We start from the raw sequence: 26,525 nt of genomic DNA, 5'->3' as shown, positions 1-26,525 counted from the left end.
AAATTGGGAAAGAGTTGATTTCAATAATATAAGACAAGTTCTGGCAAAAGCTGCTTGGTTCAGATCAAACAATATCCAATAAGTGGGAGTGTTTTAAAAGTTAGAAAGTAAAGGTTCACGGCAGCATTTTACCATGAGGTAAAAAGGACAGAGGGTGTGTGGGGTAGCACCTTTGGTGAATGAGCTCGCCGCATCCATTCTGGGGCAGCTCACTCACTTTTGGTCCCCACCGGACACTCAACTCTCACCTGTGGTTCCAAGTAGCTGTTTGCACATGACAGCCGCCACAGTCCGGCACACTGCTTCGACGGGTGGGCTGACCCCAGTGAGACAGGGGCATGCCTGGCCCAGCGTGTAAAGTCGGACTGGGCAGATGGGATCTACAGTGAGATCCAACGGCCAGGAAGGCATACTACAACGCTCCGTGGAGAGCCGAGGACAGGACAGGGCACAGAAGACGACACGGTCATCCACTGCGACCAAGGAAGACCCCCAGTCTATGACGCTTCTTCGTACCACCGGACTGGACTTCTGAAGTCAAGAGAGTGGAACTGCCACAGTGCAACGGCAAAACTCCCCCGCCCAGGTCTCCTATCACAGTCAAATACGATGGACAACCACAAAAAGGACAGGGTGGCAATATTAGAGTAGCTGGCAGAAGAGAGATATAGAGGGTATGATGAAGGGAAAAAATGGAAGCATATGATTAGATAGACAACCGAAGAAGGGGATGACTCTTGAGCAATATAGAAGGTGTAAGTGAGACCTAAAAGTAAACTAGGAGGGCAAAGAGATATCACTAACAGACACGACTAAGGAGAATTGCAAGCTATTCTATAAGGATATTGGCAGTAAGAAGGTAATGAGAGACCGAAGGAACAATCTCTATGTGGGGCGAGGGGTAGGGGTGAGTGCTCGGTGGGGAGTGCCGATGCTTTTTTGCTGGTGGTGGTGGTGGGGGGGGGAGTCATTGCTTTGCTGCTTATGTGTGGGAGGGGGGAGTTGGGGAGGCTTTGGGGGTCTAACGTTTAACCATCACTCATTCTTTGGGGGGATACTCTTCCGTTTTCGTGGATGTTTGCGAAGAAAAAGAATTTCACGATGTATATTGTATACATCGGCAGAATCAGAATCAGAATCAGGTTTATTATCACCGGCATGTGACGTGAAATTTGTTAATTTCGCAGCAGCAGTTCAATGCAATACATAATCTAGCGGAGAAAAAATAAATAATAAATAAAATAAATAATTATAATAATAAATAAGTAAATCAATTACATTTGTTGAATAGATTTTTAAAAACGTGCAAAAACAGAAATACTGTATATTAAAAAAGAGAGTGAGGTAGTGTCCAAAGATTCAACGTCCATTTAAGAATCGGACGGCAGAGGGGAAGAAGCTGTTCCTGAATCGCTGAGTGTCTGCCTTCAGGCTTCTGTACCTCCTACTTGATGGCAACAGTGAGAAAAGGGCATGCCCTAGGTGCTGGAGGTCCTTAATAATGGACGCTGCCTTTCTGAGACATTTCTCTGACATTATCTATTATCTATTGAAACCTATTGAGATTTCGCATCGGTATTCACTGAGAAGGAAGACAAGGTAGAAAACATTATGGAGAGGGACAATGATATTTCAGAGCACCTAAGCATACTTTGGTTTATTATTGTTACATATACTGAGATACAGTGACAAAGCTTTTTGTTTGCTTGCCATCCATTCCATGCATAATTATATTGTCCTAGGACATGGGCGATCGTGGTCTTTCTATGACCGTGATTGTTCTTGGCAAATTTTTCTACAGAAGTGGATTGCCATTGCTCTCCTCTATAGCGAGGTAGTTAAAACATACATAGTGGTGCAATTGTAGAGGTAACTATATTGCAGAGAGACAAAGTGTACTGGCCGTGATGAGGTAGATCGAATAGTAAAGGGAGGTTTGTCTGAGTGGCTGTTAACGACCGTTACATCTGGTGGTTCATCCTTTCAGGCTTTTGTACCTCCTACCCGACGGGAGAGGGAAGAAAAGAGAATGAGAGTTGTCGTCGATTATGCAGGCCACTTTCCTGAGGCAGTGGGAAGTGCAGACGGAGTCAATGGAGGGGAAGCTGTTTTACATGGTAGACGGGGCTGCGTTGATAGCTCTCTGCATTTTCTTGCAATCTTGAGCAGAACAGCTTCTACACCGAGCCGTGGTTAGTTGAAATAGGATGCCTTCTAACGTTGAATGAGTCAGATGGAGACTGGGTTAGATGTCATGGAACATATGAAAGTCAATAAGATCTGATGAGAGGTATTATGTAAGCGGTCTCTTTAGTCAAGAAAGGCAGTGGGAATAAGCCAGGCAATTTCAGGCCAGTGAGTCTTACGTCAGTGGTAAGGAAATTATTATATTAAAACATTCTAAGGGACAGGGGTTGAATCAGCATGGTCATCAGGACCAGGAACTACCAGCCCCAACCCACGCTTCTCAGCGCCTACCCGCACACATCCTCAATTCAACAGCTACCTCTCCTATCACACTGATGCTCCCAGATCACATAAAATTACTATATCACTTCAGACTCTTCAAGCCGGCGCCTCTGGCGGAACCTTTTCCGAACGGTCACGTTCCGGAACCTCTTCCACTGTACATAGGTTCCGGCCGGAGGCCGTTATAGTTGCGCATGGAGACAGCGGGTCCGTGGGAGGGATGGCGGCCGATGCAGATTTCCTTCACCGTTACCGGGCTGTATCCAACAAGCTGAAGAAGTGAGCGGAGGTTTTAAAGGCGGGAGTGGTGGGGGACGTAAGGGTGGCGGAGGGTTGGGGAGGGAGGGTTAGCTCCACCCACTGCGCCGGTGCCCCGCCCCCCTCTGTTGCGACCCTCGCCGGTCCGCTCCGGCTCCGGCTCCCTCCCCGGGCCTCGGCACTCGTTGCCCTGTTGCCCCGCGTTCACCCCTCGCCGGACAACCCTCCCACCCCATACCTCTGCTGCCCCGCCCTTTCACCGGACCCCCCTACACCGCCCCGTCCCCCCTCCCTGCTGGGCACCGTAGCTTCAAAGTCCAAAGCAAGTTTATTATCAAGGCACATGTGTGTCTCCGTTTTCTTCAGAATAGAATCAGGTTTATTATCACCGGCATGTGTCGTGAAATTTGTTAACTTAGCAGCAGCAGTTCAATGCAGTACGTTATACAGAAGAAGAGAAAAAATATAATAATAAATAAGTAAATTAATTACAGTATGTGTATATCGAATAGATTGAAAATCGTCCAAAAACAGAAATAATATATATTTTAAAAGTGAGGTAGTGTCCAAAGATTCAATGTCCATTTAGAAATCGGATGGCAGAGGGGAAGAAGCTGTTCCTGAATCGCTGAGCGTGTACCTTCAGGCTTCTGTTCCTCCTACCTGATGGTAACAGTGAGAAAAGGGTGCTGGAGGTCCTTAATAATGGATGCTGCCTTTCTGAGACACGGCTCACTTGTAGGCTAGTACCCAAGATGGAGCCGACTAAATTTACAGACCTCTGCAGCTTCTTTTGGTCCTGTGCAGTAGCTCTCCACCCCCGCCCCCATACCAGACAGTGATACAGCCTGTCAGAATGCTCTCCACGGTACATCTATAGAAGTTTCTGAGTGTATTTGTTGACATGCCAAATCTCTTCAAACTCCTAATGAAGTATAGTTGCTGTCTTGCCTTCTTTAAAACTGCATCAATACATTGGGACCAGGTCAGGTCCTCAGAGATATTGACACCCAGGAACTTAAAACTGCTCACTCTGTCCACTTCTGATCCCTCTATGAGGATTGGTATGTGTTCCTTCATCTTCCTGGAGTCCACAATCAGCTCTTTCGTCTTACTGACATTGAGTGCCAGGTTGTTGCTGCGACACCACTCCACTCCAGTTGACATAACTCACTCCTGTACGCCCTCTCTTCACCATCTGAGATTCTACCAACAATGGTTGTATCATCAGCACATTTATAGATGGTATTTGAGCTATGCCTAGCCACACAGTCATGGGTATAGAGAGAGTAGAGCAGTGGGCTAAGCACACACTTGAGGTGCGCCAGTGTTGATCATCAGCAACGAGGAGATATTATCACCAATCTGCACAGACTGTGATCTTGGAGTTAGGAAGTCAAGGATCCAATTGCAGAGGGAGGTACAGAGGCCCAGGTTCTGCAACTTCTCAATCAGGATTGTGGGAACGAATGGTGGGCATATTCAGTAAATTTATAGAATAATAACCATAATAGAATCAATGAAAAGCCACACCAACTTGAGCAAAAGATACTCAATAATAGATAAGCAATAAATATCGAGCCCATGAGATGAAGAGTCCTTGTAAGTAGTTGTGAGAACATTTCAATGATGGGGCATGTGAAGTTGTCCCTTTTGGTTCAAGAGCCTGGTGATTGAGGGATAGTAACTGTTCTTGAACCTGTTGGTGCGAGTCCTGAGGCTCCTGTACCTTCCTCCTGATGGCAGCAGCAAAAAAAAAAGAGCATGGCCAGGGGATGCCCCAGTGATGGATGGTGCTTTCCTGCGACAGCGCTTCATGTAGGCATGCTCTCTGGTGGGGAGGGCTTTACTCGTGATGGACTGGGCCGTATCCACTACCTTTTCCATACCTGGCTGTGATGCAGCCAGTCAATATACTCACCACTACATATCTGTAGAAGTTTGTCACAGTTTTAGATGTCATGCCAAATTTTTGCAAACTCCTAAGGAAGAAGTTGTTTTCTTCATAATTGCACTTATGTGAGAATTACACCCTCCTTGCCTCCTGTGGTTGTGTCCTTGCCCTTTACGCCGGGTGCAGAGTTATAGAATTGACATCATTGCTGTACACCGTACTTACATGACACGGAAACAGGCCCTTCAGCCCATCAGTTCATGTTGACCCTCAAGCATCTGCTTGTATTAATCTCCCTACATTCTAACCAACAGAACGGTTAGAATGTAGGGAGATTAACGTTCTCCCTTCAGTGGCCAATCAACCTTCATCACAAGGGCCTTCAGGCAATGGGTTGATACCTGAACCCCTGAGGGTAGTGTATAGACTCAATGCGCACTCGGCTCTGCAGTTCAGGACTGAATGCAGCTCACTGGTGCTGTGAAGTGGTAGTTTTCCAAGCTACACTACTGTGGTCCATGTGCAAAAAGGGTAACTGATCTCACAAACAGTCTGACTCTTTCAGTGATTCTTATGCTGGTGGTGCTGACCTCATTCGAAACAATGGCAGCCTGATGGCCTGTTTCCACTCACACCACTCTCCCTGTGTTCACCCTCCACATTGCCTGTTCTTCTCCAATCAAGGCAGCCCCTCCCACCCCTTCCAACCTCCGTCCGCTTCTCTTGGTCACTCACCACTCTGATACCCTGCGGCACTTTCCCGTTTCACCCCTTTCCCAATGACTTGAACTTTCACCGCTGGGCAGCACTTTCACCCCAAAGCAACACACACAAAATGCTAACATCAGCAATTCTGCAGATGCTGGAAATTCAAGCAACACACATCAAAGTTGCTGGTGAACGCAGCAGGCCAGGCAGCATCTCTAGGAAGAGGTACAGTCGACGTTTTGGGCCGAGACCCTTCGTCAGGACTAACTGAAGAAGAGCTAGTAAGAGATTTGAAAGTGGGAGGGGGAGGGGGAGATCCAAAATGGTAGGAGAAGACAGGAGGGGGAGGGATGGAGCCAAGAACTGGACAGGTGATTGGCAAAAGGGATATGAGAGGATCATGGAACAGGATCCAGGGAGAAGGAAAAGGGGGAGGGGGGGAAAAAGACCTAGAGGATGTGCAAGGGGTATAGTCAGAGAGACAGCGGGAGAAAAAGAGAGAGAAAGAATGTGTGTATATAAATAAATAACAGATGGGGTACAAGGGGGAGGTGGGGCATTAGTGGAAGTTAGAGAAGTCAATGTTCATGCCATCAGGTTGGAGGCTACCCAGACGGAATATAAGGTGTTGTTCCTCCAACCTGAGCCTCCCTGGGCCTCCTGTCCCATGATCCTCTCATATCCCTTTTGCCTATCACCTGTCCAGCTCTTGGCTCCATCCCTGCCCCTCCTGTCTTCTCCTATCATTTTGGATCTCCCCCTCCTCCTTCCACTTCCAAATCTCTTACTAGCTCTTCCTTCAGTCCTGAAACATCGACTGTACCCCTTCCTGTAGATGCTGCCTGGCCTGCTGCGTTCGCCAGCAACTTTGATGTCTGTTGCTCACACAAAATGCTGGAGGAATTCAAGTCAGGTAGCATCTTTGGAGGGCAATAAACAATCGAGGTTTAGGGCTGAGGTCCTTCATCAGGGCCAGCATTTTGTGGGTGTTGCTGAAGATTTCCAGCATCTACAGAATCTCACCCCTAAGACACACCCTGTGCCAGACGTGTGTAGACTCCAGCTACACACCTTGTTTATTTGGTAAGCTACTGATTGCTGTGTGTTTAATTTTACAGGCGTTTCCTGCGCAAGCCAAATGTGGCGGAAGCAAGTGAGCAGTTCGGTAAGTGACACTTAGGAACGTGGGGAGAATAATAATTAGATTATTGTAAAAGGTTGCTTGATGGTTAACCCATACTCGATGGGTTGAAGAGCCTGTTTCCAACTTGTATCTCTCTGTGACTGTGAGCCTATTGATTGACTGGATTGCAGAAGAAGCCAAGGAAGAATGGGAATGCCATACCCACGTCTGCCTTCCCGTGACGTGTTCTCTCTGGTGGAATGACCCGGAGGGTGACCGTCAAGTGAGGAATTGCGGTGTAGGCACGGTGGATTGCGAGGCCTGTTCCTCCGCGAGTCCATGGCTGTCTGACCTTGGGGAGGAGAAAGTTCTGAGGAGCATGTGAGAGCAGGAAAAATCTTAACACCATGGTGCAGATCTTCACCATTAAAGGGTCTAGTGTTTGGCAGGGCTGATATTATTTTACACACCTCCATCACTCATGGTCAACCATGGATGTTGCGTCCTCAGTGTCTAGATACGCAAGCCTGGGCAGCACAATATGGAGATTAAGCTATTAAGCTGTTACCCATGTAGCAGGCTCGCCCTCTCCACACATCTGATAACCCAAAGGAACGGCTGAGCAGTGTCGCAGCAGCTGCCAGTCAGCATTGAACCCAACGTAGGACTCCCTTAGGGACTCCGCCTCTAGATTTTCCCCTCCAGGTTTACTCCCAAGGCCTTCCCCAGGAGTGGGTTTTGCTGCAAGGCACTGGAGGTTGGAGATCAAAGTTTTCCTTCTCCTAACCGAGCTGCCAAACACAGCTGATGAGCCTCATCTGCCCAAAGTGACCGATTTTAAGGTGCCAGTAACCTGCCTTTGCTCCTTTTCCTGTCAGTAAAAACGGTTCTGCTGGGCTTAGTAGCTAAGCCACACATGAAGGTTAGGAGCTGGACTTGGCTGTCAGAGACTATTTAAGCTGCACCCCATTGGGAGCATTTAATAGGTAGTGGGAGCTTGTCTCCATTACCACCCCTGGCTAGAACAACCTTAAGGAACCACATTTTTGAGTGTTAATATTTAACCTAAGAGACTTGGGTATTTGTGGGAATAAGTGTATGACTATTTCTTAGATTTATTTTTGAAACAATCAGACACTGGCTTGGCCTTGAACTAGCCAACCTTGGTGACTGGTAATTATGTTCACCAACCAGTCCTAGCCTTAGTGACTTGAGTGTCCCAGTCATTGACCAGGCCTGGCCTTGGTTTTTAGGGTATTGTGTTAAGCTTGTGTGCAGAACCCACTGATTTGAGTGTGTTGCATTGCAGGTCAGCTGGCCAAAGAACTGAAGCAGGAGGAGTGTCTGCAGTATGCAGGCTTCTGTAACCTGGCTGTGGCACGGTAGGAAAGTTACACCTCAGACACAATCAGAATCAGTTTTAGTATTACTGACTTTTATAATGTGAAACTTGTCATTTTGCCGCAGCAGTACAGCGCAAAGACAAAAACTGCTAAGTAGAACAAAAGGGAATGACAAGGTAGTGTTAATGGTTTCATGGACTGGTGGCAGAGGGAAGGAGCTGTTCTTAAAGTGTTCGATCTGGGTTTTCAGACTCCTGTACCTCCTCCCCAGTGGTAATAGTGAGAAGAGGGCAAATCACAAATGGTGAGAGTTCTTAGTGATGCATGCCACCGCCTTGAGGTAATATATCTTGGTGATGTCCTCAATGGTGGAGATGGTTGTGCCCGTGCTTTAACTGGCCGAGTCTACGATCGGCTCCATCCTTTTGTGCTCCTGTGCGTTGGAGCCTTTGTATCAGGCAGTGATGCAACCAGTCAGAATGTCCTGCACCCCACATGGGTAGAAATTTGCAAGACTCTGGTGATATACCCAATCTCCTCAACTCCAAATGAAGAGCTGCTGGTGTGCTTTCTTCACGATTGCATCAATGTGTTAGCCCCAGAATAGGTTTTCCAAGATGTTGACACCCAGGAACTTGAAGCAGCTTCCCTTTTCCTCCATTGACACCTCAGTGAGAACTGGTGTACATCCATCTTTCCCCCTCCTGAAGTCCACAATCAGTTCCTTGACCTTGCTGACATTGCGTGCGGTTGTTGCTGTGACACCATTCAGCCAAATGAGATTCTGCCAACAACAGGTCCTCTCATCCTTCCCTCTCTGCACTACCTGGAGCAGGTGGGGTTGTGCCCCCATCTCAGGGGATTGGATTAGGGTGGTTTGCTCATCTGAATGTGGGAGAACCATGAGTAACTCCCAGTATCTTCCCAGGGCTGGGTTTCTCCTTGCCAACTATCCTACATTCCTGGCCCTGTCCTCTCCTATTAACTCCAAAACACAAGAGATTCTGCAGCTGCTGAAAAAAAGTGCTGGAGGAACACAAGTCAGGCAGTATCTATGGAGGAGAATAAAGGGTTGACTTTTGTAGCTGACCCTTTATCTCTGCTAATCCGTTCCTTTCTCCATCTGATCCACCCAGGTCCCCTCGTACACCCACTTCTTTCCAGCTCCTCCCTACCTCGCCTGTGCCCCAGTCCCCTGCTACCCAGTTTCTTCTCCCTCTTTAACCTGGTTCCATCTGCCCACCACTCAAACCACCGGATCTTCCTCCTCTCTCCCATTCTTCCCATCTTCACACCATCCATTCTTCATCTGGTTCCACTCATCACCTTCCTTACTCCTCAGGTTCCATTATCACAGCCATATGTTTCCTCCCCTAGCTGTCTCCCCACTCCGGTCTCTGCTCCTAGTCTAATGTAGGGTCTCGACCATCCACCTCCCTCTCAGATGCTGCCTCAATCCCCTCAGCAATTTGTTTGCTGCTCCAGGTCCCAGCATCCATGGTCTCTTTTGCCTCCTAATGCTGGGTTGAAGGTGGAGCACTACCCTCATTGCCGTTGTCCTCTGGCCTGCCATCAGGTGTGAACAGACTCTGTTTAATGCTCCCGGAGAGGCCCTGGCCCTGACCGATGCAGCCCGCCTCTTCCTGCAGGCGGAGAAGGAGACGCAGAAACTCCAGTGCCCAGGCTTCGAGGAACATCTGCAGGCCGCAACCAACTGCTACAGCTTTGCCATAAAGGTGAGACGGGAAAGGTCTTTCACAGCCTCGTTACGCCCTAAGCAAGCAGTGACGTACTGTGGAAGCGGGTGAAATGTGAACCCAGTCTGTGCGCCACAAAATCCCACGTGCAGCGTCAGTATAGAACGTAGAACAGTATAGCACAGTACAGGCCTTTCAGTCCACGATTTGGGCTGACCTTTTAACCGACTCCAAGATCAATCTCACTTTTCCTTGTCACATAACCCTCCATTTCATCCAGAGGATGACTCCCTGCCTCTTCAAGGAAGCACCACAAGTATTTTCATTGCCAAAGGCGGCAAAACCTCACGTTACACAGTGTAGTTCTCTCTCAGCACCACAGTGCAGAGACGTGTCAGACTGTTGTACTCAGCTGCCTGATCCGCAGGTGCGAGCTGTCACTGCTCGACAGCTTGGAGCCAGGGTGCTGGGGTGTGGAAGCCCCACTGGTGGAATATTTAGTATGGCAAGGTCGCTGGTCCTGGGTACTCGGGATAGGTGGCTCCCACGAACAGTATAAACCTCAAAATCATTGGCCATTCTTCCCTCCCGCTGCACTGGGCTCCAACGTTTATTGTTTGTGATTTCCCCCAGGCAGCGACAAATCCGTGTGACCGCCCAAATGGTAGGGAAAGAGGCGTTACACACTGCCCAGTTCCCGCTGGCAGTCACTGGCTAATGATCAGGTCAGGAAAACTGGAGCCAAAACGCACCAGGATGAGACCACAGACAGTCCAGATCTGGGATTTGGTTTCTCTACTTTCAGTCAAGTCTGTATTGACACATGGATCTCTGTGTGTTCCCCATTCAATTTGGGTAACACTCCATTGACATTCCATGATAAGCTACTGGAGTACAGCAATACCAACTGTAGGCTAAAGGACACAAAATGTAACCTCAAACAAAGGGAAACCGGTGCTAATCTCCCTCGCCCTCCCTTCCCACTCTCCCCTCCCCCTCCCTCCTTCTACCTCTCCCTCTTCCCTTTCCTCTCCCTCTCCCTCTCCCGCCTCTCTCTCCCCTCCCTCCTCTCTCCCCCCTCCCTCCTCTCTCCCCCTCCCTCCTCTCTCCCCCCTCCCTCCTCTCTCCCCCCCCTCCTCTCTCCTCCCTCCCTCCTCTCTCCTCCCTCCTCCTCTCTCCTCCCTCCTCCTCTCTCCTCCCTCTTCCTCTCCCCCTCCTTGGCTCTCTCTTTCAGGTCTACATTGAGTTGAACCAGCCTGTCATGGCAGCCAGCCTCTGCTTGGAGCTGGGAAATGCTTTGAAGGTAAGTACTGCGACCCCCCTCCCCAATTACTCTACTCCTTATTTTGAGCCACATTCGTGCTCAGAGACACCACTGACAATTGGTGAACGATATTCTTAACTTCATTCAAACTCTTAATTGAAAACATAAAGATAAACACATTGACATCCGAGGGGAAAATTATTTCCGTAGAGTGGCCAATGTTGGCATGTGCCAGAGTCAGAAACATTCACTACGTTTAAGATATATATATATATATATATATATATATATATATATATATATATATATATATATACAGGGGACTGGAATAGCAAGCCATTGAAGGATGTAGACCGTGTGGTCAAATGGGATTAGTAGAATTGAGTAAACGGTCAGCATTGACATGGATGGGTCAAAGATTCTGTTTCTGTGCCATTCTACTCCATGACAATACAGGCCGTTGAGGCACAAGACATTCTGTCTCGGTCAGGACTGTGCACTCCCTTTGTTCTCCAAGTCCCAGATCCATGGCTCCTCATTTTTAAGTGTTGGTCCTGGATCCTCACTGGGATTGCAGTTCTCGTGCTGCTCCAAAGTAGCAGAAGGAATTAAACCCTCTTTCCAGGATCTGTCTCCCGAGAGCACCTTTTCTGCTTTTAAGGAACAGTGCCACATCAACAGTCCAGTCCAGGTCCATTGCAGCTGGACATCAGGTTGAAAGAGGAGCTCTTTCATCTGCCACAGCACCAGCCTTGTAACAATAGTTCTTGGTAGTGGGGCAATCATTGGAATTGTCTCTTCCTGACCGTTTCCTCACACCTCATGACCAGGTTTTCCTGCGTCAGTATCTCACTCTCTTAACCGAGGCCTCTGATTATCTCTGATTACCATGGCAACAGCCAGCTCTTCTGCCTGCTATTCAGGTCTCAGACGCCACAGGAAATTTTTCAGAGTGGAGCCTTTCTTTCCCAGTGTTCGGTGTTGCTTTCAGTTTATTGGTGTCTTAGAACCTTGAGTCCCAGCAGATCCAACCAGCTCCCCAGTGAGGTTACTGAGGACGAGAGAAAGTGTACTTCACAGTGCTGTTCCTTTACCTCAGGGAGGATATTTCAGGCTGCAGTTGTGGAAATTCCACAGTTTAATTGTCACCAGTGCCTTCACAGAACAGTTCCCAGGTCATAATTCAGTGATTGATCAATATCCACTGATTACAGTAACCTCTTTATATTTTCTTAGCGTCCTCAGAGAACTTTACGGACCATTAATCATCTTCATGTGTGGCAACCAACAAATGTTTGTTCAAACTGAAAACATTATTTTTCTGGGTGGTTGCTTTTGATCCTTTGGCTGCTAGGCCACTATCTGTTGCTCACCCACCTGCAGCCTCCTTGCACCTCACAGACACTTCCAGTAATGTCCATTGCTCACGAAGTTCTGGCACTGCCAGGTCACTCACACGATACCCTTACATTGTCCAGTACTCATTCTGGAGACAGCAGTGAGGAGTTTGACCGGTTATATTCCTGGTACAAAGAGAGAATGAGCAGGTTGGGTGCAGCACCACTGAGTTTGGTGAATGAGGGATTAACGTACTGAAACAAGGGGAGCTACAGGGTGGATGGTGAGAGATGTTTCCTCTGGGGAGGACTTGGTTTCAAGTGCAAGCGAGAAGGAATTTTTTTCTCTCACAGGATGGGGGCATCCTGGAGTTTCCTATCCCACAGAGTGCGTTCAGGATGAGGACTGACAGATGTATTAATCTTATTGAAGCACCCAGTTTCCTTGGCTGCATAAGTGTAGGGAAGACAACCTCCGGCCCCTCCAAACTCGTGAGATTGAGGTGTGCTTGATCCCATTCCAAACCCTGGTTTGTGTGGATGCTGTGTCATTTTCTACCCTGTTACAAATTAATGCCATGAAATAACAGAGAGTACACTGCATACACTGGAATTATATTTATGAATCTTAACTGAAGGGTTAGTAAAGAGTAACAAAAAGAAAAGGGCCCATTTCAATTAAACAGTCACATGTGCACAAGTTTGAGCTCATCGTGAACTTCTCTGTCACTTACCTGCTGACCTCGGTCAACGCGAAAGCACACACCACCTTCCGAACGTCACTTGCAAACCATCTCAAACAAACGAGTCTCTCACCAGATTGTATGCTGTGACTCGTTCTCCCCAGCGTCTTCTCTTTTCATCTCCTCTCGAACAACAGCCCCAACCTTAGTGTCCCTCACTGGAGAAACCTCCCATTAATCCGACCATACTAATTGGATGGCACACACTTCTCCTCTCTCTTATCTTCAACAATGAACCAAAGCTGAAAACAAGCAGCTCGCACAGAACAGCATAAAATGAAATACATACAACATAACAGTAAAAAAATATGAACCAGGGCGTTACATTATTGTGTGATGGATGTTCACTTTCCACGGCCTGAGAGGCTTATTGCCAACCTCAGCTTTCTAGCACAGCAGTATGACCTTTCCAAAGGGCCAGAGTTATTCATGACAAAGTTAAATTTCTAACAAATATCCCTTGCTCAGCTTCTTGTTGTAAACAAGAATCAGTTTTCAGTTCTTAACGTAAATTGCAAGCATCAATCAGTTTGAAGTTAAAAGCATAGGTTTGCAGTGTTACAGAGCACAGGCTATTGGCCCATGTGGGGGCTGGCTGCTAAGAGATGTGGTTTGCAAAATGAAATGTCCATGAGACATTCTGGTCTGCACCAGCTAAAGTAAAACAATGGGGTTATGTTACATCAAACTAGGCAACTACACCGGAGTTACTTGCATCATTGTTACAGAATCAGGAAGGTCCCAGACTGGGTTTATTCTGTCACTTAGCATATCAAACATGGTAACAGTATGACCAATCAATAGTTGGGGTATTTGTGTACTCAGAGAGTCAACCCTCACAGTATTAATTGCTGGTGTCTGGGATCTGTCCTCAGAAGCATTAGACCATCTGCGTGAATTACTTTGTCCCAGCAAAGATATCTGAAAAACTTCACATGCAAATAATGTCAACTAGTAGCAAAACAGTATAAACGTTAGAATGCATCTGGGACTGTTAAGAACGCCAAGAAAATGACAGGAAGACAGGGTGACAACAGAAGAACTGGAATTCATTCTTCAACCTTCCATTTCTTTGATGGATGACTCATTCATCTGCAACTTGTTCATATGTGCTTTTCATAAGAATTATACCTGTGTTTGAAAATCCTTTGTAGTTTATAAATCTTTTGGAATTCAGAGAGTGTGTAGAACTATTTGTCTAAATTTAAGCGTGTAGCATTAAAAATAAAATAACAGTTTAAGGTACTTTGTTAGCTAGAGGTATCTCCTCCTTGGTAGGAAGGGGAACCCACCACTCAGCCAGTAGCTAGACCTTGCCGCTGAGACTAGACAGGGAAGCAAGCTAGTCCTTGAAGAGAATGTGGATACCGTATAACCTCCCTTTGGTGAGGGTATCCATAGATATCTGTATTGGAGAGGGCTCAAAACCTCCTTTTCAGTTCAGGGCTTGGCAGTCAGCGAAGCCAGTACCATCGCAGTTGAGCTGTGGAATATGAGTGACTGCAGTTTTGGGGTATGCATGGTGGTGGTGTCAGTGATGGTGGAGATGGTGAGTAGTGGGAGGTGTAGTGGTGTCTGGGTGACATTACTCACACTCCTTTCTACCACCCTGCCTGTTACTTACTGGATTGTGTGTTTTGTTGTTAATCAATCTATTAATGAATTCCACCCCCCCACACACACACTTTTTCTCACTAAAGGAAATGAACAAACCAGGCGAGGCGTCTGTGTACTACCAGCGAGCGGCCGAGCTTCAGTCTCAGGTGCCCATTGAATGCCTGCTGTCGCTGGGCAAGGTGGCTTCCTGTAAGATCATAACCCGTGAGTATAGTGCCGCCTGTCTGCTCAGCCGCAGCGCTGCTGCCCGTCGCTGGTGTCCCTGTCTCATCGTTCACCCCCTTTGCTCTTATGTACGTGTCTCGCAGGTGATTATGATGGAGCTTTGGCTGTCTTCACTGAGATGCAGCTGATGGCTCAGGAGAAGGGATTGCAGCTGCCCGGAACCAATGCCCCTGTTGGTGAGTGTAGTCAAAGGGTAGGGGTGGGTGAGTGTGGCACCACTGGGTGCCACATACCAGTGTTCCTGTGTGTGTGTGTGGGTCACACTGCCCCCTGAGAACTTGTAGCTTGTCTTCATATTTGTACTGTTGATATTTTGTCAGAAGCTGACTATAAACGTTACACCCAATGATCCCATCCTCCCTTCCTTCCTCCACTGCCTGTAGCTGTAGTGTGACACATTTACATAGATGTTGCCATTACAAGTTTGGAGCAGGGTTTTTTCCCCTCTGAACATTGGGTGTTTGATGGTCGTTTTTTTATGGGTTTGTTTTGGTTTCTTTGTTTTGTAGCTGCCTGTTAGGAGACAAATCTCAAGGTTGTATAATGTATACATACTTTGAACTTTAAACAGACCTAAGATTTTTAATGTACAGGATTATGTTGGCAGCAGTGATTCTGGTTTGGATTTTACTGCTGTAATGACTGTAAAAATAAGAAAAAAACATGGTTTTCTCTTGTCTATGAGAGTATGTACCTTTTAATGCAGCCTCTGTGCCAGGTTCATGTGACACAGTTTCATGCCCAACAACTGTGACCCCTGGTGCTGACTCTGCACCTATAGCAAAGGGTTCCTGGTAACTTGGACGCTGGGCTGTCACGTTTGATGTGGGATTCAGCAAGAGCAGTAATACCTCCTCCCACGGTTAATTTCTGAACCGTTGCACTGCAGCATCAGTCAGCCCTGCTTTTGTTCAGGGTCAATGTGGCAAAGGTTTCATTCTCTTGGCATTTCCAGGTGCGTTTGTGGATGTCATTGCGAGGTGTGAGGTGTCCCGGGTGCTGCTGCTGATGCTGCTCCAGGTGAGTGCAGCGGGCCACAATAAGCATCACCTCTCCCCCCGCCCCTCCACTGACGGCCATGCTCCCACCGTGCAGTCTGCGGCTGGCACATTCCAGCTCCACGGTACAGCGAGAATCTTCACCACGGCCTGATTTCCCCTCGCACACTGACGGCCACGCTCCCACTGTGCAGTCTGTGGCTGACACACTCCAGCTCCACGGTACATTGAAAATCTTTACCATGGCCTGATCACCCCTCGATAGTACCACACCACAATCTTTCCCCCCACCGCCCCACACCCCATCTTCACCCTTTGATCCTGTCACACTCTCCTTATTTCATCCTGTAACTTGGGCCTTCAATCTTAACCCTGTCCCGTCTGCCAGATCCACTCTGAGAATCTCATTGCCACTTTGATCTTCTCTTCCTACACGTATAAACCCTAGTTAAATACAAAACCATTGTCTCTAATAAACCACGGTATCATAGCAGTTAGCTATTTCAGCTTGGGGCATTCCAGAGTTCAGAGTTCAATTCCGCTGCTGTCTGTAGGGATTTTGTACATTCTGCCCATGACCACGTGGGTTTCCTCCGGGTGCTCCAGTTTCCTCCCACAGTCCAAAGATGTACTGGTTAGTAGGTTAACTAATCATTGTAAATTGTCCTGTGATTAGGCTAGGGTTAAATAGGTAGGTTGCTGGGCAGCCAGAAGATCCTGCTGCACACTGCATCTCTAAAATGAACTGGAAAAGAAAGATGGGGGAACCAGAGATGACAGATGATGGATTCTGGAGCAACAAACTATCTGCTGGAGGAACTCAGCAAGTCAGGCAGCATCTATGGAGGGGAATGGATAGTCAATGTTTTAGGCTGAGACCCATCATTTGGACTTAAAGATAGAGGAGGGATAAGCAGTGTAAAGAGGTGAGTGGTGGGGATAGAGCACCAACTGGCAGGTGATAGGTGGATCTGGGTGAAGGGCGACGGTAGGCGGGTGGGGAAGGGGAAAGTGGAAACAGCGGCAGAGGTTGGGAGGTGATGGGCAGAGACAACAAGGATAAAGAAATCTGACAGGAATCTTTAACATAAAGCAGACCAAACTGCATCTTTATGAGAGGTGGGCTGGGAAACCAGATTAATGGTTATAGTAAAAACGTTTAATGAAATGTCATAATGTACAAATACGAATTCCCATGAGGATTTAGATCCTGATGGGGAAGTAGTTCAAGTGAGCCGAATGAAGTGTAAAATATCATATTAAATTAAAGGAGAGAGGACTGGCAGAATTTTGTTCAGTAATGGATAACCAAGAAACTGGTGGGAAAATAGAACAGGAAGCAAGTGAGAAGAACACACTTATAATGTTGGAGGAACTCAGGGAGGGAAGTAAGCAGTTGATGTTTCAGGCTGAGATCCATCATTGGGACTAAGGAGGACTTTATTGAAAGTAACAGCGATACCTTAGCTCGTAAAATATAAAGAATCGTAATGGAAAACTGCAAACTGATAGGGATGGCAAATGTCTTTTACCTTCTTGGGACATGAGAGGTGAGCGGTTATCATCTCATATTTGTCATAAGATTTGTCCTTTTGCAGTAGCAAAAATTAATACAGTGTGCAAGTCTTATGCACCCTAGATATATATATATGTGCCTAAGACTTTTACACAGTACTGTAGTAATTTATGTGTTGGACTGTACTTCTGCCTACAGAAAAATACAGATTTCGTGATGTGTGAGTGATGATAAACCTGGTTCTGGTATGGGTCTCTATTGTGGACTGAGAGTGGGAAGGGGGCAAGAAGGGGGGAATCATGGTTGGGAAAAAGAGGAGGGAGTGGGCAGCACCAGAGACATTCTGTAATGATCAATAATCCATTTGTTTTGAATCAGATTGTCTGGGTTCTGAAGGCTGGGTGAGTCTGCACCCACACCACCCCCTCCCTGGCACTCCTTCTCTGTCACCTGTCCCACACCCCTCCTACGGCGCTCCACCCTCACCGTTTCCAACATCCTGTACACCTGTCAGATTTACAAACTCACTCTCCACACCATATTTACAAATGTAGTACTATGCAAAGGTCTTAGGCACCCAATCTATTTACATGTGCTTAAAACCTTTGCACAGTTCTGTACCATGGCAGTTATATACATGAGGATCTCTGTGCTGGTGGAGGGGTGCTGCTGGGAAAATTAATGGGACCAGAAGTGATGGAACTGCTGGAGTGAACACCTTGTTTCCTTTTCTCAGCCCCCGCCACAGAAGCTGCTGCCTGAGCACGCTCAGACTCTGGAGAAATACGACTGGGAATCGTTCGACAGCCACAGCCAAGGTACAGGCTGCTTTCCTTACTGCACAAACGGAAATCATTTTGCTCATACCAGCTCACAGAACAATCTCACTTTCCCTGCAACCTCTTTTCAACACATTCAGCTAGGTTCTTTCGCTCATCTACGTTTTCAGGGCAGTTTACAGCAGGCCACTAACCAACCAAGTTTACCCAGTTTAGCCAAGTTTACCCGGTTTGCAGCAGGCCACTAACCAACCAAGTCACACATTTTTGGATGTGGGAGGAAACCAGAGCACTTGTGGGGAACTCGTGAACAGAGAGAGAATGAGCAAATTCCACACAGACCATTCTAGAGGTCAGGATAGAACCAAGATTTCTGGAACTGTGAGATAGAAGTATTACCCGCCACACTATAAGATATGGGGGCAGAATTTCATCATGGCTGAGTTTTCTTGTCCTCTCAATGGCATTCCCCTGTAACCTTTGACACCTTTACTAATGAAGAACCAATCAGTCTCTGGCATTAAATATACCTGATGACTTGGCCTTCACAGCTGTCTGTGACAATGAATTCCACAGATTCTGAATTCTCCTGGCTAAAGAAATTCCTCCTCATCTCTGTTCTAAAGGGACATCCTGGTATTCTGAGGCTGTGCCCACTATTGGAAAGATCTTCTCCACATTCACTCTATCTAGGTCTTTCAATATTCGATGGATTTCAGTAAGATACATCTCATTCTTCAGAACTCCAGTAAATACAGGCCCAGAGATATTAAGCACTCCTTACATGTTGACCCTTCCAACCCAGGGATATTTCTATGTTCTAATATTCTCATGAATCACCTCCAGACACCTTCCAACGCCAGCACATCCTTTCTTAGATATGGGGCCAAAAACTGCTCTCAATACTTCAAATGTGGTCTGACCAATGCCTTATAAACCCTCAGCCTTGCACTCTTGCTTTTATATTCTAGTCCTCTTGAAATGAATTGCCAACATAACATTTGCTTTGCTTACTACTGACCCAACCTGCAAATTAACCTCGAGGTCAGGGGTTCCCAACCTGTGGTCCATGACCCCTCAGTTAATGGTAGGGGTCCACGGACCCCTCAGTTAATGGTAAGGGTCAATGGCTTTTAAAAGGTTGGGAGCCCCTGCACTAGGACACATGGGCCTGCCGTTGCCTGTTTCCCTTCCCCATGGTTGCCTCCTGGTCTTCATCCATCCTTTCACCCCTTTCCCCCCCCTTTCTCAGTCTACGGGTGTTGCTGATTAACCTGCTCTTTGCTTCCAGTGAACAACCTCCCCGAGAACGTGTTCCTGCTGCTGCAGTCGGTGGTGGTGAGTGTGCTATCCGCAATGTGCCGTACTTTGTAAACCGAACCACATTAATGGCGGGGAGGCGCTGAAGGGTAATGGTGTGAGGCAACATCTGTCGAGAGAGTGAGATGAGGAGAGAGTGAGAGTGGGCAGGGTGGCTCTGCACCACGTGTGGGGGGGGGGACTCTGGTGGAAGTGCGTGGGGGGTGTGGGATGGACGTGGGTTTGAGTATGAGTGGGGCAATGGATGGGTGAAACTGTGTGGTCGCCTGCATGTGAAGTGAAGTCTGACCAGTTTCTATGTGCGCGTGTGTGTAGGTTTGTACCCACTGCCCTGTTGTGTGCTCCTTCCCACAGATGGCGTGCCAGGAGAAGGACCTGGAATCACTGAAGGTTCTTCAGGTGGAGCTTTGGTGAGGATTGAGCAGTCTGCCTCTCCCGGCCGTCACCCTCAATACCTCCCCACCCCCACCCCCCCACAGATGCGCGCGCACGCGCGCACACACACACACACACACACACAACCCACAGCAAGGAATGGTCACCTGTCCCACTGAGCGTTTAACACTGGCTGCTGTGATAGATCAGTCTACAGTGGTTTTCTCAGCAGCTGGAGGAGCAGCACCCAGTACTGAACCTCCAGAGTCCCCGATCTGTGCAGCTGAGCTCACAGTTTAAACCCATCTGTTGGGATGGGGGAGCTGGAAGCAGAAGTCTTTAAAACATCAGGCAGTCCAGGAAGCTATTTCCTTACTTAAGGGTATTAGAAGTGTTGGAATTCTTTCCCTCAAACCTCTGAAAACCATGAAAACTGGACAGTCTTTCCCTCAGACCTCTGAAGACCATGGAAACTGGAGAGTCTTTCCCTCAAACCTCTGAAAACCGTGGAAACTGGAGAGTCTTTCCCTCAAACCTCTGAAAACCGTGGAAACTGGAGAGTTTCTCCCCCAGACCTCTGAGTCTCAGCTGAAGAGTTCCAGAATGAAATTTCTCATCTGAATTGTAAAGGGTCCAGTGACCACACTGGCCACTCTCTGATGGGGAGGCTGAACAGGCTTGAGGGGCTGAAGCCTTTTATTCAGAAATTGACAATCTGACCTCTCCTGTCGCATAGGGTGACAGTGTGGCGCAGCTGGTAGAGCTGATCCCTCATGGCCCCAGAGACCCGGGTTCAATCCTGACCTCTGCCGCTGTCTGCGTGAAGTTTGCGTGTTCTCCCTGAGACCACGGGTTTCCCCTGGTTGCTCCATCTTCCACCCTGGATTAAATGGGAGGCGTAATTGAGTATAAATTTGTGAGGGAGCCAGGTACATGGGCAGGACCCACTTCCCTCAACAGAGGGGTCAGAAATCAGAGAGGGAGGGTGCAGAGATTTAAAGGAAGTGATAGAAGTTCTGGAATGTTTTCGCACATTGGTGATGAGGTAAAACCCCTTGGCACATTAAGCCATTTGTGGGTGTGGACCTGAAGAGACAGGTTCTTCAGGGCTATGGACCCAGTGCTGGGATGTGGGACCAACCCAATGGCTGACTGGTCTCATTCTGAGTGGTACATGTGGTAATTCCTGGAGGATTGCGGGGTGTGGGGGGGGTTGGTTCTCATTCCTCCAACAGAAGGAGATTGAGAATACCCGTAGAAAATGGGACATTTATTGCATAGGGTGTCAGTGCTGTCCCATGCTGGGGCAGGTTCTTAACTGGGATGTGTGTGGACAGAGTTCAGTGATGGGACGGGGTTGGTAGAAGACCCTGCCTGCTGACCGTGGGGGTGGGGGGGCAAGTTTCCTTTGGGGGAAGGGCTTCTTTTCTGGTGAAGAGCTCACTGGGGTGGGGGTAGGGGTGAGGGGATGCTCCAGATGTACAGTGGAAAGATGTTAACTTTGCCGTCTTCCTCCAGGCCGCTGCTGACCCCGGAACAGAACCACCTGCTGCACCTGGTCCTACAGGAGATGGTAGCTCCATCCGGCCGAGGCATCTGATCCCCTCCGCACTTACACTGTGTAGACTCAAAAACTTATCCTGTCCCGTTTCCGACTGCTGCTCAGGAACATTCCCGGCCCGGTCCTGGGCTGCAAAAAAAACTATTATTATTAGATGCAGAGGTGACATTGGTTCCCCTTAGTTGATGTGAACCTTCTTCACTTCTGTGGTGAAGCAGTAACTCTCACCGATAAAGAAGTATCTGCATATACGCTTGAATCATCAAGGCATAGGGAGCCATAGACTGGGCTAGTTTTGGTGGGTACTTGACTGATAGCATGAACTTGGTGGGTCTGAGATTTGTGACTTTTAGATGTTAAACCGAGCCACTTTCTGGCTGCCTGAGTGGTTGTGGAAGGTGTGTGTGCAGTGGAATTCAGGGGAGAGGACAGTATCTTAGTGTGGCAACAGACGAACATCACTCAGCAGCAGGTGATCTGCTGTCGCGTTGGTCCCTGAAATGCAGTGAAGGACTGGGTGAAAGGGAGTGCCCAGTCTGTGATGGCCTGCGCGGCGTTTACCACTTCCAGTAGTTTTCACTTCATGCACCCACACCCCTTCCCTGTGCTGTAGATACTAGCCTGGCCAACGTCACCATCCCTAGGAGGACAAATTAAATAAAGGCTGGTTTTAATCATTGGAGATCAAGGCTCAGGGAGGGATTGCTGCTCCGGGAGGAAGGATTAGAATCTAATCAAAGACCTGGGATTAAACTCCCCGGGCAGCACACCAGACCGATCAGTCGTGGAGCTGCCAGAGGCACGGGAGACAGATCGGGACATCCGGAGCACTGACCGTGAGTTAACTGCCTTTCACACCTCTAATCGTCTGCGGTGTCCACAGCAATGTTCGAGCACCTTTCCCTTCCTAAGGCCACTCCTGCCACTCGATCTACACTTCCCATTGCCTTGGGGAAGCAGCCACCATAATCAAGGACCCCTCCCATTCCACTCTTAGCCTGACAGCACCTACCACCAGGCTCAAGGACAGCTTCTATCCGAGCTGTTGTAAGAGTCTTGTACAATCCTCTCATATAGAAAAAGAAAAACTTTTGGTCTCCCAACCTATCTCGTCATGGTGCTTGCATTTTACTTGTCTATCTGCACTGCGCTTTCTCTGTAACTACCACACAACACCCTGCTTTCTCTGTAACCACCACTGTGATGTACTTACGTATGGAATGACCTGTAAGGTTGGCATACAAAATGGCAGCATTTCCCTGCATTCTGGTACATGTGACAGTAATAAACCAATACAAATCTCCCGATTAGTATGGGGGGACCCTCTGTGTAAACCACTCCTTTCAACAATAACTGCCCTCCTTCCTCTGTACCCCCATCCTCTTCAACCACTTGTGAGTGAGAGGGTCGTTCCTGTCCTCCCTTCCCCATCCACCAGCCCAAGTCTGCCGGGTGTGTGGTGGCTCCCTGTCCCTGCTTGCGCCTGGGAATTCTTGTTACTGTTGACAGGTGTGTCAAAAAGCTTGGGTCTGAGCATCAGGCCCACACAGAAGCCTAGTGTGGTGTGGAGGGAGTGCACTGCCCACCTCATCTCTGGCAGAGCCATATCAGCCTCATCAACCACCTCGGAGCCCACAGACTGGAGGGGAGGCAAGTCATCGCCCATCCCGAAGGGTCTGCCATTGGAGGGGATGATCAGCAGAGTCAATGGCACAGGAACAGGCCCTCTGGACGACATGTCCATGCTAACCATTGCCTTCCTAAGGTACATTTGCTCATGTTTGGTTCATGTCCCTCTAAACCAGGGGTTTATGCCATAGATCCCTTTGGCAGTCCAGTGAAGCCTATTCTCAGAATAATGTATTTAAATATATAACATAAAATACACAGGATTACAAAAGAGACCAATTGTATTGAAATAGAGTTATCAAATATTAAAAAGACAAATTTGTCATATGTGCTTCTTTATTAATGCATTAAGTAACAAGAGTATACATTTAAAATATAGGCAAGTTAAAACTAAATATTATTTTTTAAAGACACACCAGTGTGAAGGCTGTTGTTGCTTAGCTTGAATAAGAACATCATGTCATAGTATGTGCTGCTAATTTTTCTGTGATTTGTTGCCTACATTCATAATTGAAAGAAATGCTAAATTTCAGTTAGAGGTTAGTGAAAATAAAGGTGTTAATTTTTTCCCCTCCAAGTTCACAGATGCCCTTGAATCCATCTGTGGGCTACAGGTTAAAAGTCCCTGCTCTAAACTTTCCTATCCATGTACCTATCCAAATATCTTAAAAACTGGGATTGTATCAGTCTCTGCCAGTTCCTCTGGCAGCTCATTCCACTTACCCAGCACCCTGTGTGTGGAAAAACTTGCCCCTCTGGTCCTGATTAAAGAGTTCCCCTCACACCTCAATCCAATGCCCTCTATGGTATTTTGGTATTTGTTTATTATCACGCAAGACCATAATACACAGGAGCAGAATTAAGCCATTTGGCCCATCGAGTCTGCTCTGCCATTTCATCATGGCTGATCCATTTTCCCTCTCAATCCCAATTTCCTGCTTTGTCCTGTATCCCTTCATGCCCTGACTATCAACCTCTGCCTTAAATATACCCAATGATTTGGCCTGCACAGCTAGTTCCACAGATTCACCACTCTCTGGCTAAAGAAATCCCTCTTCATCTCTGTTCTAAAAGGAAATCCCTCAATTCTGGGGCTGGTTCTCTGGTCTTGGACTCCCCCACCATAGGAAACATCTTTTCCATATCCATTCTACCAAGGCCTTTCGTCATGTAAGGTGTACAGTGAAAAATTTGTCTTGTGACTGTTTGTACAGATCAAATCATTACACACTGCACTGAGGTCACGGGTGTAATTAGGTGGTGTGGGCTCTTTGGAGTAGAAGGACCTGTTACCTTGCTGTGTCTCGATATATAAAAAATAAATAACAATACAGTATAAAAGCTACTGAGAAACAACAGTGCTAGTAAACGATAAAATGCAAGATCATAATGAGATAGATTGTGAGGCCAAAAGCCCATCTATCCCGTACGAGAGATCTGTTCAAGAATCTGATACGTGCCTGGTCCTGGTGATGCGTGTTTTCAGACTACCCCATGGGAGGGGGGAGAAGATAAACTCTGCAAGGTGGGTGATTATGCTGGCTGCTTTACAGGCAGCAAGAAGTATAAAGAAGATCAGGATTCACTTTAACTGTGCCCTTCACATTCTTATAACACTCAGCAAGATCACCCCTTAGCCTCCTGTGCTCCAGGGCAAAAAAAAAAAGATGTGGCCAATCCAGCTTCTTGTACCTCAAGCCTTCCAGGCCCAGTATCATCCTCACAAATCTTTTCAGCACCTTTTCCATCCTTCCTGTAGCTGAGCAACAGCACTGCACACAATAATAATCATGAGATTCCTCAGTTGTGGAAATCCACAGCAATGCACTGGAGGAACTCAGCAAGTCAAAGCACCATCTATAGAGGAATAAATGAGGTGTCTAGGCTCAAATGTTGATAGATGTTGTCCTAGATGCTGCCTGACCTGCTGCATTCCTCCAGAAATTCTTGTGTGGAGAACTACACACAACATGGTTTGGACTCCACATACTAGTCCTACCTCTGCCCCAAAAAAAAACATCAACCAGTGGAGTTGTCTCTGGTTTGGCCCCACCCTCTATAATCCCCAACCCTCCAGTAAAGCATGTAAATAGCTTCCTCTTCCCAGTCAGTAACTGACTGCTTGTTCACGGTCATTGTAGGGAGCACCAGGTTGTCAGAGAGAATCTCTGACAGGCAGAGTGGGATTAGGGAACATGTGATACCTCCTGGAACCTGGAGTGGGCACAGGCTAGAGGGATGCAAGGGCAAGCGAGGAAGCATCAAATGACCATACCAAATTCATTGAAGAGCTAAGTTTCCAGCAACTGTCTGAGCCTTACAACTCATCACCCTATCACTCATCAATCAAGGGAGGGTGAGAGTACTGACTGAAAATTCTCAAGTTCAGTATTAATTGTAGAACTGTTATTGGAAAGTACCAGGGAATGAGGAACTGTTCAGTGGGGATGTCAGGTTGGGATTTTTATGTCGAGTGAATCCAGCTGACTGTTTCTAGTTATAAAACAAACACAGTGGGGTGAGAAAGGGAAGTTCTAAGTGGATGTTCCTTGTGTGCAGTTTGCATGTTCTCCCTGTGACACATCCCAATGACAAATGGGTGGGGCGTGTTTAATTGGCTCCTCTGAGTTGTTCCTGAGTGGTTGAATCCGGGAAGTGTGGAGGATAGGATGGGATGAGTGTACATTGGGAGCTCCAGTGAATGATCCCAACACTGACTCGAGCATCCCCTTCCCCACATGCGGCCCAAGTGAGATTTACTCACCTTACTATCCAGAACTGGCCTTCCTGTACCAGAACCTCCAACCCCCCCCCCCCTCCCCCTTCCATAACCAGTGCCCACTGGACCATCTCCATACCTAATGTTCACTAAGACCTCCCCATAGCCAGTGTTCACTGGAATCTCTCCAAGCACCACTAGGATATTACCCTTTCCCACTGGCCATCTTCTTCCTGACCCACTTCCCTCGTACCCCGTTCCCTGTCCCATCCAGATCTGCAGGAAGCAGGAACATTCTTAGCCATTCATCTGGATTAACCCCTTTACCTCGGGTCTTAGGCAGTGCAACTCCAGGCTTGAGGTCAGATTTCCATCACCATTGTGTGAGGTTCATTAAGAAAATGCCTCTGAAAAGCCAGGGCCAAAAAGTGGGTAGGGCTGGACTACCATGGGAGAGATATTAAACCAGGCACCTTAGGCAATATCAACTGTCATTCAACATGTCCGCAAAGCTCATTGTCTAGTTATCATCTATTATTCCTAAGACATGACAGAAAGCCAGTCTGGTAAGTCTAAGATTGGTGGAGATGTGGACAGTGTCGAAGACTGGCAAAGAATACAGCACAATATAGATCTGTTGCAGATATTGGCAGATGGAGTTTAACCCAGATAAATGTGGGATGTTGCACCTTGGTAGGGAAAATGCAAGGCGACTGTACACCATTAAGGACAAGATCCTCAACAGTGTTGCTGAGCAGAGAGATGTTGGGATCTAAGTTCATAGCTCCTTGAAAGTGGCTGCACAGGTTGATTAGGTGGTTAAGAAAGTTCATGGAATACTTGCTTTTATTAGTCAAGGCACTGAATTCAAAAATCAAGAGTTTATGTTGCAACTCTATAAAGCTCTGGTTAGGCCACATCTAGAGTACTGCAAACTGTTCTGGTCTACA

The 26,525-nt window shown here is 47.5% G+C and overlaps 1 protein-coding gene across 1 annotated transcript; it reads left to right on the top strand.

Moving 5' to 3' along the window:
* The first annotated feature begins 2,642 nt into the window (after window positions 1-2,642).
* Window positions 2,643-23,199, top strand: f8a (coagulation factor VIII associated). The gene is made up of 12 exons (XM_072271790.1): window positions 2,643-2,748; window positions 6,448-6,494; window positions 7,762-7,834; window positions 9,372-9,531; window positions 10,727-10,795; window positions 14,537-14,657; window positions 14,762-14,854; window positions 15,634-15,698; window positions 17,929-18,010; window positions 19,263-19,309; window positions 19,646-19,701; window positions 21,185-23,199. Exons 1-12 carry the CDS (start codon window positions 2,690-2,692, stop codon window positions 21,264-21,266), a joined length of 954 nt encoding a protein of 317 aa, XP_072127891.1. The 5' UTR covers window positions 2,643-2,689; the 3' UTR covers window positions 21,267-23,199.
* The last annotated feature ends 3,326 nt before the right edge of the window (window positions 23,200-26,525 follow it).

This window comes from Mobula birostris, chromosome 11 (assembly GCF_030028105.1).
Source record: "Mobula birostris isolate sMobBir1 chromosome 11, sMobBir1.hap1, whole genome shotgun sequence".
Lineage (NCBI taxonomy): Eukaryota > Metazoa > Chordata > Chondrichthyes > Myliobatiformes > Myliobatidae > Mobula > Mobula birostris.
Note: the sequence above shows the minus strand (reverse complement) of the source record. Positions and strands in the feature narration are given on the sequence as shown.

Excerpts from the sequence above, each read along its gene's own strand:
- f8a (XM_072271790.1), top strand. The coding sequence starts at position 2,690 with ATGGCGGCCGATGCAGATTTCCTTCACCGTTACCGGGCTGTATCCAAC. Across the intron at positions 7,835-9,371 it reads TGTAACCTGGCTGTGGCACG|GTGTGAACAGACTCTGTTTA; the intron begins GTAGGAAAGTTA and ends GCCTGCCATCAG. Across the intron at positions 18,011-19,262 it reads GTTCGACAGCCACAGCCAAG|TGAACAACCTCCCCGAGAAC; the intron begins GTACAGGCTGCT and ends CTTTGCTTCCAG.